Consider the following 12,015-nt stretch of genomic DNA (forward strand, 5'->3'; position numbering starts at 1 on the left):
AGTGGCCACCCTCCTCGGAGCTGGTAGGAGTGTCACTGGGAAAAGGCATGGTCGGGCTGCGCTCTTCAGGGTTGGGAGGGCAGAGGTGGTCTCTGGGACAGCCAGGCAGGATCTCCTGGCCCCTCCTTCCTTGCGTCCCAATGTGGCTGTCCCGCTAGGTGCCCACGGCCTGCGAGAGGAGCCCGAGTTCGTGACCGCGAGGGCTGGCGAGGCCGTGGTCCTGCGATGCGACGTGGTCCACCCGGTGACGGGGCAGCCCCCGCCCTATGTCGTGGAGTGGTTCAAGTTCGGGGTGCCCATCCCCATCTTCATCAAGTTCGGCTACTACCCGCCTCACGTGGACCCTGAATATGCAGGTGAGGGCTGCCCCATTGCCCTGGCTTCCCACCTGGCTCTAGGGGGCCCCCCCTCCCTGTCCCTCCCTCCTGTGTCTCGTAACCTCTCGTCCTTTCCGATGGGCCTCTTATCTCTGTTTTCCAGTCACTGCCTCTGTCCTCCCATCCTTTGCACTCTGGTAGGTTTTAATTAAGTGGAGAGAGGAGAGGGACAAGGAGGTGGGGCGGACACAGAGCTTCCTGAACAGCCTCACCAATCCGCAGGGGCCCCTGTGGATCCGGAGGTCGAGGTCGGAGGAGAAGGGAGGCCCAGAGCCCGCCGCGTGGGAGAGGAGGCCGGCTGGAGGGCGGCGCAGTAGAAGCCGCTGAGTCAGAGCCTCGGCAGGCAGCCACGGGGTTTGCTCTGTCTGGCTTCGCCCACTCCCTCCCTCTGGCTCTGAAGTTGGGGCCTCGTCCCGGGTGGAGGGAGCGTCTGGGCACCCCCTCAGCCTCCTCCTCCTGGCCCCCTGTGCCTTTCTCTGCAATGATTTCTGCCCGCGGAGGCCTCACTGAGTCACTGCCAGGGCCTGCCCCCCAGGGAGGAGGGCATGGGGCAGTGTGAGTGTGTGCATGGGTGCGTGTGTGTGTGTGTGTGTGGGTGTGCGAGCGCGCTGGGGTTTAAAGGAAGAGAGGAAGCTGGCAGGACATGGGTTTTATCTTTACCTCTGGGCTCTGAGGTCTGCCTTGTGTTTTTGTCAGCTTCTATTTCTTTCTCTCTCTCTGCCCCCTCCCTCCTCTTGTGTCTGTGTCTCTCCGGCCCTGGTTGGTTGGGACTGTCTGGTTTGTAGGCAGATTGCCAGTGTCCAAAACACAAGGAGGAATGCAGAGGAGGTCGTGACACTGGGGCGAGGGGTGGGCCGGGCGGAGGGAGGACCCAGAGGGCACTCTGGGGAAGGGGTCTGAGTTAGGGAGGGTGGCTCAGAATGGATCAGTGCTCTGCCTGCCAGCCACTCTGCATTCTCAGGCTACGCGCAACCCCCACTCCAGCCAAGCTCAGGGCCTGGGCTCTGTCTGGACCAGTGCTCTCTGCTCTCTGGCCCCAGCAGCAGGACTGGGAGGGGATGTCAGCACCCTGTCCCTGCTGGCCTCTCCCCTGGCTGCTGTAGGGAAGCCACACAGACAGGGTGCTGGGCGTGGCAGCCACGGGGACCCCTGGGACAGGATGTCGCTCAGCCTGGCCAGAGGTCCCCAGGCCCACTCATCCTCTCCTATCCCACCTCACCAGAGCTCCTTCCTCTCCTCCGCCTCTAGAGAATGGGACAGTGCAGGGGACTGAAGCCTTCTCAGTGCAGCTGGTGGGCAGAGAAAGCGGGGCTTTTGGGGCCGGCCTGGCCTGGGCCTGCCTGCCCTGGGCTGGGGTCAAGCGGGGCTGTCCCTGTGGGGCTGGGGCTGCAGGGGGCAGCGCCCTTCCCTAACCCTCTTAGTCCCTCTCCACAGGCCGTGCGAGCCTACACGACAAGGCGTCCCTGCGGCTGGAGCAGGTGCGTGCCGAGGACCAGGGCTGGTACGAGTGCAAGGTGCTCCTGCTCGACCAGCAGTACGACACCTTCCACAACGGCAGCTGGGTGCATCTCACCATCCACGGTGCGTGGTGTGCGGGATGTGTGCCTGCATGCGAGCGTGTTCGGTGTGTGTCCTGCATGTGCATGAGCCTCCTCCCCACGCCCCTGGGACTCAGCCCCTGACCGTAGCCTGCCCTGGAGACCCTGGTGCAGCTGTGCCCCAAGTTCCTCAGCCTTCCTGGAGACCCTGGTCTGGCCCGCTGGTCAGATACCAGCCACACCCTGGCCCCTTGGTTGTCCTGGAGTCCCAGAGGCCGGGCAGCTCCTGGCAGAGGGCGGTCACCATGAGTGGGGGTGGGAACTGGGTTCTGGAATCCCGGAGGGTTGAGCATCTGCAGGAAGATTCTCTTCAGGGATCCCCTGTTAGAGCCTTCCTTTAGTCCATTTGCCTGAGTAACCGTTGAGCGCCAGCCAGCCATTGAGCTGCAATTGATGGGCAGCAGCAGGGCAAACGCAGGGCTGGGTGGCGATCCTGCTGGTCCCGGCCTGGAGGGTAACCCTTCCGATGCCAGTGGGTACTTACTTCCTGGGGTGAAGGGTGACGGGTCTCTCATGGGGCCAGGGTCTTTCCCAGAACTGAGGGTCCCCTGTGCCCCTGGAAGCCCTCCCTTGGGAGGAGAAATTCCCAAGGAGCTGGGGACACTGGAACCCAGAGAAGGTGGAAGAAGAAGTGATCCCCACGGTGGAGGGGAGCAGGGTTTTTGCTTTGCTTTATTTTACTCTTGATTCAGTTTGTGACATGGTGTGTTCAGCTGCCACGTGCCGTGCATCCTGAGCTGGTTGTCGAGGCTTCAACGGCACTTGTGCTTTGGATGCCCAGGCACAGCTTAGGTCCATGTGGCCGTGACGCCTGTGACCCTGAATGCCACGGTCAGGAGAGAGGAACCGGCAGTGTCCTGGCTTGTGAGCTTCTCCCGGTTTCCACAGGCCTTGTCTCATGAGGTTGGGTCAGGTCGTGCACCTTCTGCCCTGAAAACCCATCGCGGGCCCTGGGAAAACTGTGTGTTAACCCGAGACTGGCCCCTGGGACCAAGCGGACCTAGGAGTGGTGGCCTTGGGGCAGTGGTCCAGGCTGCTGACCCACTGCACGCAGCCGACTCCTGGCGTCAGTCCCCAGAGACCCGTGGTGGGCTGATTTTAAACCTTGGGTGAGCTGTCCCCACTACCGGTGAGCTTTGGAGTCCACTTCCTTTCAATGCCAGCTGTTGTGTGTGCCGGGAATGAAAACTCAGCTTAATATTAGTCCAAGCAAAATGTAATTAGGAAGGTAAACCTACTGCGGATGGCACCACTGATGGAGCGCTGAGCCAAGAGCCCCCACGCTGCCTGCTTTCTTGTGCCGTCTCCCAAGGTGGGCTGATGCCGTCACAGCCCTGCCTGCCTGCCGCACAGCACCGCTGGGTCCTGTCCAGGGAGTGGAGGCGGGTGGACCAGCAGGGAACAACGGCCCGACGAGACTCGGCTTGTGTCGTGAGTCCACCTCGTTCGCTGTCTGAGCCACGGCGCCCGCCTCCCCTCTCTGAGCTTCACTGTTCTGTTTCCAAGAACCGTGCCTGTGTGCAGGGCTGTAGTGAAGATTAAACAAAGGGCTGTGGATGAAGACGCCTGATGCCGCATTTGGAACGTCGGCTGTGCGGGGGTCACTCTGTGTGGGATACTGGCCACCCTCCCCCTCAAGGGAGAGAAAGACCAAGTCGGGCAGCCCAGGAGGGGCCTCGGGCTGGCAGAGGCAGCCTGGGTGGTTGAAGAGCCCTTGGGAATCGACCCATGATCAACATGCGTTCTTGAATGTCCACTCGGCAGGCTCTGGGTATGCAGACTGAGGTCTGAAGGATCGTCAGGGGACAGTCAGCTCCACAGGCAACTACAGTACAGCTTTGGGAGCACGAGGGACAGGGACTTCTCTGAGGAAATGAGCCCTGGGCAGAGACCCTTTGGGGAAGAGGAGCTGGCCAGGTGAAGGGGGTCAGGGGGTCAGGCTGGCAGGGTGTTCCAGGGCAGAGGAAACAGTATGCCCGGAGGCCCAGAAGAAGCAGAGCCACCACATTCAGGAGCCTGGCTGGTTGTTGGAATGAAGGGTCAGGCTTCAGCACCGGAGCTCAGCTCATCGTGGAATGCTTTCCCTACCAGGCCACCCCTCCCAAGGTGAGCGACCTCACCCTCTCTTCTTGCCTCCCTTCTCCTGCATTCCGAGGTTTCTTCTAGAGTAAATACTTCCCTTATTGAAGGAAAGAGTCTGGAGCACAAACATTGCATTTCTTCCAAACTAGAATGTTTCTTGTCAGGCGTTTCTGACCGGGATCACCCTTGGAAAATGAAAAATTAGAATCACAAGTTGTCTCCTTCTCCTTTTGTGTTTTCTTCAAGACCAGTTGGGAGGAAGCAAATCCAATTATTTCCTCATTGCATATGAAATACTAGAAAAGCCCAAGTCAGGCCTCGCTTTCTGTTGGTGAACTGCTTGGAGGAGAGGCCAGCCTGTTTCTAACCTGCATGATTAATTATAGGGCATGTGTAAAAAAAGAAGAATTAAGCTGGAAATGCAGCTGGCAGGCTCACACCTAATCCGGTAAATAATCGGGAGTCAAACCATTATTTTCCTGAAAACTTGAAATTGTTCAAAGTGCTTTCCTGATTAGCACCTAAATAATAAAGTAATTATGTAATTAGTAATTAATTTGTCACTTCAGGAAATAATTTACCGTATTATCTTTTCCTTAAGTGTGACACAGAGGTAATAGAGGCCGAGGCTGTGTGAGCTGTAGTTCAAGAGCAGGCTTGGCAGGAGGACTCTGCTAGGATGGGCTCACAGGCCAGGCTAGGAGGCAGTCTGGGGCTCGGAAGCCAGGTTCCCTTTGCAAGGGCTTAGAATGTGTTTTGGGGCTTCCCTTGTGGCTCAGATGCTAAAGAATCTGCCTGCGGTGCAGGATACCCAGCTTCGTTTCCTGGGTCGGGAAGATCCCCTGAAGAAGGGAATGACTATCCACTCCATCATTCTTGTGAAGAATTCCATGGACAGAGGAGCCTGGTAGGCTATAGTCCGTGGGGTCACAAAGAGTCGAACATGACTGTGCAACTAACACAGAATGTGTTTTACCGTCACGTTTGGTGTGTTGAATGTCAGGGTAGGATTGACTTTCTCAAAGATGTTTGTTGTGCGTGATGAAGAGCGCTTCCCTGGTCACCTAGCCTTCACTCGTGGCCACCTTGGTGGCCACACCGAGCGGAGCATTGGGGAGATTGTGGAAGAAGGTTGTCTCACCGTCGTCTTGTCTTCAGTTTTATATTTGCATTTGTGTTGGTGTGTGTGTGCGTGTGCACGTGCGCTTGCAGGCATGCACCTATTTCACTATATTTGTCTGTTCATTCAGCCGTTTGTTGAGACTCTGTTTCCTGCCAGTTCAGTTCTGGTCAGTCGCTCAGTCATGTCCGATTCTTTGTGACCCCATGGATTGCAGCACGCCAGGCCTCCCTGTCCATCACCAATTCCCGGAACTTGCTCATGTCCATCAAGTCGGTGATGCCATCAAACCATCTTATCCTCTGTCATCCCCTTCTCCTCCTGCCTTCAGTATTTCCCAGTATCAGGGTCTTTTCCAATGAGTCAGTTCTTCACATCAGGTGGCCAAAGTATTGGAGCTTCAGCTTCAACATCAGTCCTTCCAATGAATATTCAGAAATGATTTCCCTTAGGATGGACTGGTTGGATCTCCTTGCAGTCCAAGGGATTCTCAAAGAGTCATTTCCAACACCACAGTTCAAAAGCATTGTTTCTTCGGCGCTCAGCTTTCTTTATGGTGCAACTCTCACTTCCATACATGAACTGAGCTAAAAGCTGAGCACATACTGGGATTTACGGAGATCTCTGCTCTCAGGAGACTTGGTCCTTAAGTGCTTTAAACTGTCTCAGGGGACAGGACTGCAGCAAGTGCCTTCCTTGACCAGCTGACCAGGTGAGGCAGAGGTGGCATTTTAGCAAAGATGTAGAAGCACCAGAAGGGTGAGATGTGAATATGGCCCAGGAAGGGGGGATGGCAGGTGCAGTAGTCCCAGGGATGGAATTTCTTACTTGTAGGAAGACATGAAGGCTAGAGTATTGGAGTCTATTTGAGGGATGTGTGGTGGCTGGTCGACAGCTGTGACCCTAGCATTTCTTGGGCTCAGGGCGAGGCTGCCTCCTAGGATACCCCTCTCACAGCTTAACCTCAGGGCCTCAGAAGCCCTGGGCAGCTAACAGTGATGACAGTGCTGGCAAGATGACCACCATTCAGTAGCTTTACGTTTTACCAGCTCCTCTCACAGACTCTACTCGGCTCATTCCTTCCATCAGTGTGGAGGGCAGGGGTTTAGGTAGAGCCCAGAATGGCTGAGCCCTGGGCTACAGGGTGAGGGGCATTTGGACTTGAGCTTGGAGCCTTGAGACAAGGTCAGAAGTCCTGGCCCAGCCTGGTGTTGCGGACCCTCAGGCTGGTGCCCCAGTGTCCCCACTCCAGAAGACCCCAGGTGATTGTCCAGAGGGTTGAGGGTGATCAGGTGACTTCTAAAAGCAGCTTTGACAGATTAGATGGGGTGTGTTAAAAGCTGATTGTTTCAATAGGGCGGGATTTTAGTCAGGACTCCAAAGTGGGTGATGGGGGAGCAGTTTGGGAGGGAGTGGCCATGGCTGGGCTGGGAGAAGATATGGGATTGTTTCTGCAGGGTCTAGGTAATTGCATGTCACCTGGCTTGTGATCCACGTTAGGCCTGATGGGGCTCAGACGGTGTATGGCCTGCAACCGTGGGCCTGGCTGGGCTGGGGTTACGGAAAGACGGGTATCTGGATGGTTGAGGTGTGAAGGGCTGCAGGTGTATGGGTGCCTCGTTTATCCCTGTATCCCTGGTGCTGAGCATGGGGGGCCTCCCTGTGGGTGCTGGGCAAACAGTGCTTTATTTGGAATTAGGCAGATGCAACAGGGAAAGTTTAGAATTGGAATTCAGCCAGACTCTTGAGTTCCAGATCTCCCTTCTACAAGGCAGAGCCTGTCTCCTGCTTACCTCCTGCCTCCAGGAGTGCCCTGGACTTGTGGGGCGGGCCTGGAGCAGGGTCCCATGTGCAGGATGGCCAGCTGACCAGCCTGCCCCTGCCTCGCCCCCATGCCTTGGGTCTCTTGCAGCTCCTCCCACCTTTACAGAAACACCCCCCCAGTACATTGAGGCCAAGGAGGGCGGTAGCGTCACCATGACCTGCACGGCTTTTGGGAATCCCAAGCCCATTGTCACCTGGCTGAAGGAGGGGACACTCCTAGGTGCTAGCAACAAGTACCAGGTGAGTGTGGGTCTGTCGTGGGCCATTGCACCCCCTCCTTGCTGCCCCCTGCCTCCTGTCCTGCCACCAGTTCACCTTTGCAGAGGCGCAGGTGGGGCTGGAGGTGGCAGGCGGACCGGGTGGTATCTGTGACCTTGGAGGTTCCCCAGTGCACAGGCCCCGAGGCCCCCTCCAACTGGGAAAGTGTTGGTGGGGCTCAGGGTGGGAGCTGAGTCCGTCTCCTTGGCTCCAGGTGAGTGAGGGCAGCCTGACGGTGACGTCAGTCAGTCGGGAGGACAGAGGCGCCTACACCTGCCGCGCGTACAGCATCCAGGGGGAGGCGGTGCACACCACCCACCTGCTTGTCCAAGGTGAGGCCTCTTGCAGGGAGTCCTGGGGTGTGGGTGGCTCAACTGGTGATGGTGGGGAACTCCTCCCTGTATCATGGGCTCCCTTGGTGTCCCACAGTGACCCTCCCATGGGGTGGCAGGAGGTGCCATGCCGACTGGGTTTCTGGTTTCTCTGAATGTCCAGGTGGTGTCCTGTGGTGTCTCCACCTTCCCCGGGGGAGAACTGCCCCCTGCCCCTCCAGACTCCATCCTCTGGTGACTGCCTTAATAAGTGAAGATTTGAATTGAGTCCAACCCCAGAGGCTTAAATAACATGGAGGACATTTGTTAGGGCTGGCGTCTGTGGGGTCAGCCCCTGCGATGCTCTGCCTGGGGCCCTGAGCCCCTCAGAAGGGGTGGCCTCTGTCCACCTGCTCCACTTCCCCCACCCCTGCTGGAGCGATTGGCTGCGCCTGGCCTCCTGACTTGGGCGAGAGCTGGTGGCAGCCACAGGGTGTCTGGAAAGTCAGCACCAGGGCTGCTGGAACTCCAGCCATGACCTCTGCCTGCCCTGCCTCCTCTCCCTGACGCCCCTCCACCTGTGTCTGGGGAGCCTCTTACTCCTCTAGAGGCAGGCCGGTTCCTTCTGTGGGTCGAGAGAGCGGCCTTTCTCCTTCCTGTGTATGTGTATCTACGGAGGGGCTAGTTGGCTATTCAGGCGGCCAGATTGCAGAGGGGCTGTGCATGGGTGGGTGTCTGCCAAGAGCTGTGTGTGGCCACACCACTGGGCCCCTTGCATCCTTGGGACCTGCAGGGCGAGTAAGAATCTGAGCATAGGCAGCAGCTGGATGCGTCTCCATGACAACTGCTCAGTTGTGCTGCTTGCTTCTGGACCAGTGCTGGCCTGGTCCCTCCCAGGGCTCAGGGCACCCCTTTCCGAGGGGCAGAGCCCCCTGGCAGCTGGTGCTGTGGTTCCCCCTGCCCCAGGAGAGGTCACATTTGTCCCTGTCCCCCAGGGCCTCCCTTCATCGTCTCCCCTCCTGAGAACATCACTGTCAACATCTCCCAGGATGCGCTGCTCACCTGCCGGGCAGAGGCCTACCCCGGCAACCTCACCTACACCTGGTACTGGCAGGACGAGAACGTCTACTTCCAGAAGTGAGTGCGCGCCCTGCCCTGGGCCCAGCCAGGCCTCCCGGCGACGAGGCCTCCCAACAGGGACTGCCCTTGGGCTCCGGGAGCTGGTTGGGGCGGGAGGGTGAGCTGGGGTCCCCTTCCTGTGCTCTGTGTGCTGAGACCAGTGTCGATGTGGGGGGCGCCTGTCCCACGCATCAGGGGAGGACTTGGGCAGGGCACAGTGCCCTGGCATCGCATGGAAGACTCTCCTCCCCGGCCCCCCCAAACCCCCACATTGTGTCCTATGTCCCTGCAGCGACCTGAAGCTGCGGGTGCGGATCCTCATTGACGGGACCCTGATCATCTTCCGGGTGAAGCCAGAGGACGCGGGGAAGTACACCTGCGTGCCCAGCAACAGCCTGGGGCGCTCGCCCTCGGCCTCGGCGTACCTCACCGTTCAGTGTGAGTGGGCGCGCTGGCCATGCTGGGGGCGGGAGGGCGACCTCGGGGAAGGTGGGCAGAGGAGGGGCCGAGGCGAGGAGGGCGTCACCCCGAGAGGAGGCCTGACCGGGCCTGGTTAGTGCAGGTGAATGGAGCCCGCTCTGGGCCCTTCTCCTGGCCATGCGGTTGTCCCTGTCCACTGATCCATCCCGCTGGCCTCACCCTGGCTGGGCTCGGGGCCAGGCCGGCCTTCTGGACACTGTCTTCATGCCGGTGCCAGTGCAGCTGTCTGCACCTGGAATGAAGTGCTTTTTCTCACTATCTGAGGGCATGTGGATCACCCCTGGTGGGTGGCTGTCGCCGTGTTGGCGAGGGGCACAGGCCCTCTCCCAGTGGCTCATCCACTCCAGCCAGCACCAGGCCCCTCTGGGCCTTCCCTCCGCGGCTCCCGGGGCTGCCCGAGACCCAGAGTGGCCGAGGGCTTCTGTGCAGCATCGTTCAGCTTGCTGGTCGTGGTGGGGAGAGGACGTGTGATGAGGGCTCGCCCCTCCCTCCTGATTGGCTGATGGCTCTGTCACTCAGGCCACATGGGCCCCTCTTGATGTGGTAGATGACAGGCACTCCATCACTTGATGGCTCATGTGGGAGAACCAGGCTCCTCCGCAGCACAGAGGGGCAGGCAGGCGCGAGTGTGACCGTCTGGAGAGGGCCTGGAGGCGGTGTCTGAGCTGAGGATGTGAGCAGAACAGCTGGTGACCCAGGAGGCCGGCAGAGCAGGGGCCTGGTGGGGGGCTGCCCGAGTGCTGGCCTCACGCCCTCATGCAGTGTTGCTGCTGGTGGGGTTAGAGGCCTCCTCTCCAGTTTCCAGAGCAGAGGATCACTCTCAGCTGCTGTCCTGTGAGTCCCCGGGATGGCTCTGTGACCCGGGCTTCAGGTCTGTCCCACCCATACTTACCAGAGGAAGAGGCTCCTTTGCAGACTCCTCGTGGGGCAGATCCCATCTGCTGTGTCATGGGGCACAGAGGGGCAGAGACAGAGGCACAGGGCTGGTAGGAGTGGTCCCAGAGGACCCTGACCTGCCTGGATGAGGCTCCTGTCCTCCAGCTGCGGCCGTGCCTGCCGGGGAAGCGTGGTTTCCCGTCTCCCTCCGGTGCATCACCCACTCCCATTTGTCATTTCTTACCTCCTTCCTGCCTTCCAAGAGAATCTGGGGCGGGGGGAGGAATGAGATTTTCAGGTGGGTGAGACAAGGATCTTTATTTCTACTAAAGAGCAGTGTTCAGAGTATTTCCCATTCATAAACCCTTTGAAAACCTTGGAGGGGGAAAAAAAGCCTCCACCATACAAAAGTAGGAAGCTATGTCTAAATATACACCTCGGCCTGGTATTTATGTAATGCTCTTCTGCGAAGGGCTCCAGACGCTGACAGAGCCGCCCATTCATCCCTACCACCTCCTGGGGAGTTCTGGATCATTCTCCCGCGTGGCCCCTGGGTGATGACTCACCCGCGTCTCTGGGCTGCTGCTCCTGTCGCCCGAGAGCCTTCCAGAGGCTCCGTGGCTGACTCTGCATCCCAGCTACACAGATGGGAGACCGAGGTGGGGGGAGCGCGCAGAAGCAGCCTTGTCCCGAGAGCATGTGGAGAGAAAGGGCCTGGGGTCCTGCCGACTTGAGAGGGATGCTGTCATCTTACCAGTCTTATGAGTGGCCATACGCTGGCTTTGAGGTTGGGAGTCCAGGGGCTGGGGTGCTGAGGGTCCCCGCTGGCTGTCAAGTCTGTGGACAGAGGTGTTTCGGGAGAACTGCATGTGGGCAGGAGCGGCAGTGCCTCAGTGCGTCCAGACGGGTGTTCTTAAGGACGCAGGGACAGGCGTGCTGGCCTCTGTGTGGTCAGCCCTGGGGGTGGGCTCTGCTGTCTTGTGGCCCTGCTGGGCTGGCACCTGGTGCTACACAGAGTGTGGGGCCCTGGGCTGTGGGGTGGCTCGGCCCCAGCTGTGTCTTCTCACCCCTCCTTGCCCCCACTCCCACTCCTGCAGACCCAGCCCGAGTCCTCAACATGCCCCCTGTGATCTACGTGCCCGTGGGGATTCACGGCTACATCCGCTGCCCCGTGGACGCAGAGCCGCCGGCCACCGTGGTCAAGTGGAACAAGGACGGCCGCCCTCTGCAGGTTGAGAAGGTGCTGGAGGGCCACATGTGGGTCTCGGGAGGCCCCTGGCTCTGAGATTCTGCCTCCGGGGATCTGGTTCCCACCAGGACCCCTCCACTCCCCTCAGAGTTCTGGGAGAGCAAAGAGCTGCTTCCCATGGGGCCAGGTCCAGCAGGTCTGGCCATCCTCCCAGAGCCGAGATGCCCCACCCCACATGCCTGCCCACAGAGGGTCAGCTCGGGCCTGGCCAGTGGGGCTGGACTGGACGTCAGCGCTGACCATGGCTCCGCTCCACTGTCTGTGCCTGGCAGAACCTGGGCTGGACTCTGATGGAGGATGGCTCCATCCGGATCGAGGAGGCCACAGAGGAGGCTCTTGGCACTTACACCTGTGTGCCTTACAACACCCTGGGGACCATGGGCCAGTCTGCCCCTGCGAGGCTTGTCCTGAAGGTGAGGCTGGGCTGCGGGTGCCTCCGTGTGAGCAGACAGGCTCCTCAAGTGCCCGGAGTCACGGCCCAGCCTGCTCTCCTAGGACCCCCCGTACTTCACGGTGCTACCGGGCTGGGAGTACAGGCAGGAGGCTGGCCGGGAGCTGCTCATCCCCTGTGCCGCGGCTGGGGACCCCTTCCCCGTCATCACCTGGAGAAAGGTACCCCTGGGCTCCAGGGCTTGTGGGGAGTGCTGGGGGGCCCTTTCCCCATCATCACCTAGAGAAAGGTACCCCTGGGTTCTGGGTCTTGGAGGGGTCGGGGTGGGAG

The 12,015-nt window shown here is 59.5% G+C and overlaps 1 protein-coding gene across 3 annotated transcripts in view; it reads left to right on the forward strand.

Annotated features, from left to right (window-relative positions):
- The window catches only part of IGSF9B (immunoglobulin superfamily member 9B), a 51,740-nt gene that overhangs the window by 9,014 nt on the left and 30,711 nt on the right, over nucleotides 1–12,015 (forward strand). For all 3 annotated transcript variants that reach the window (XM_020878159.2, XM_020878155.2, XM_020878156.2), the window contains exons 2-10: nucleotides 159–356; nucleotides 1,812–1,958; nucleotides 7,090–7,241; nucleotides 7,474–7,591; nucleotides 8,566–8,707; nucleotides 8,982–9,127; nucleotides 11,143–11,285; nucleotides 11,567–11,707; nucleotides 11,790–11,906. In XM_020878159.2, coding sequence (XP_020733818.1) covers nucleotides 159–356; nucleotides 1,812–1,958; nucleotides 7,090–7,241; nucleotides 7,474–7,591; nucleotides 8,566–8,707; nucleotides 8,982–9,127; nucleotides 11,143–11,285; nucleotides 11,567–11,707; nucleotides 11,790–11,906 — 1,304 coding nt within the window. The remainder of the gene's footprint in view (nucleotides 1–158; nucleotides 357–1,811; nucleotides 1,959–7,089; nucleotides 7,242–7,473; nucleotides 7,592–8,565; nucleotides 8,708–8,981; nucleotides 9,128–11,142; nucleotides 11,286–11,566; nucleotides 11,708–11,789; nucleotides 11,907–12,015) is intronic.

The sequence above is a fragment of the Odocoileus virginianus genome, chromosome 28, assembly GCF_023699985.2.
Source record: "Odocoileus virginianus isolate 20LAN1187 ecotype Illinois chromosome 28, Ovbor_1.2, whole genome shotgun sequence".
NCBI classification, from domain to species: Eukaryota; Metazoa; Chordata; class Mammalia; order Artiodactyla; family Cervidae; genus Odocoileus; species Odocoileus virginianus.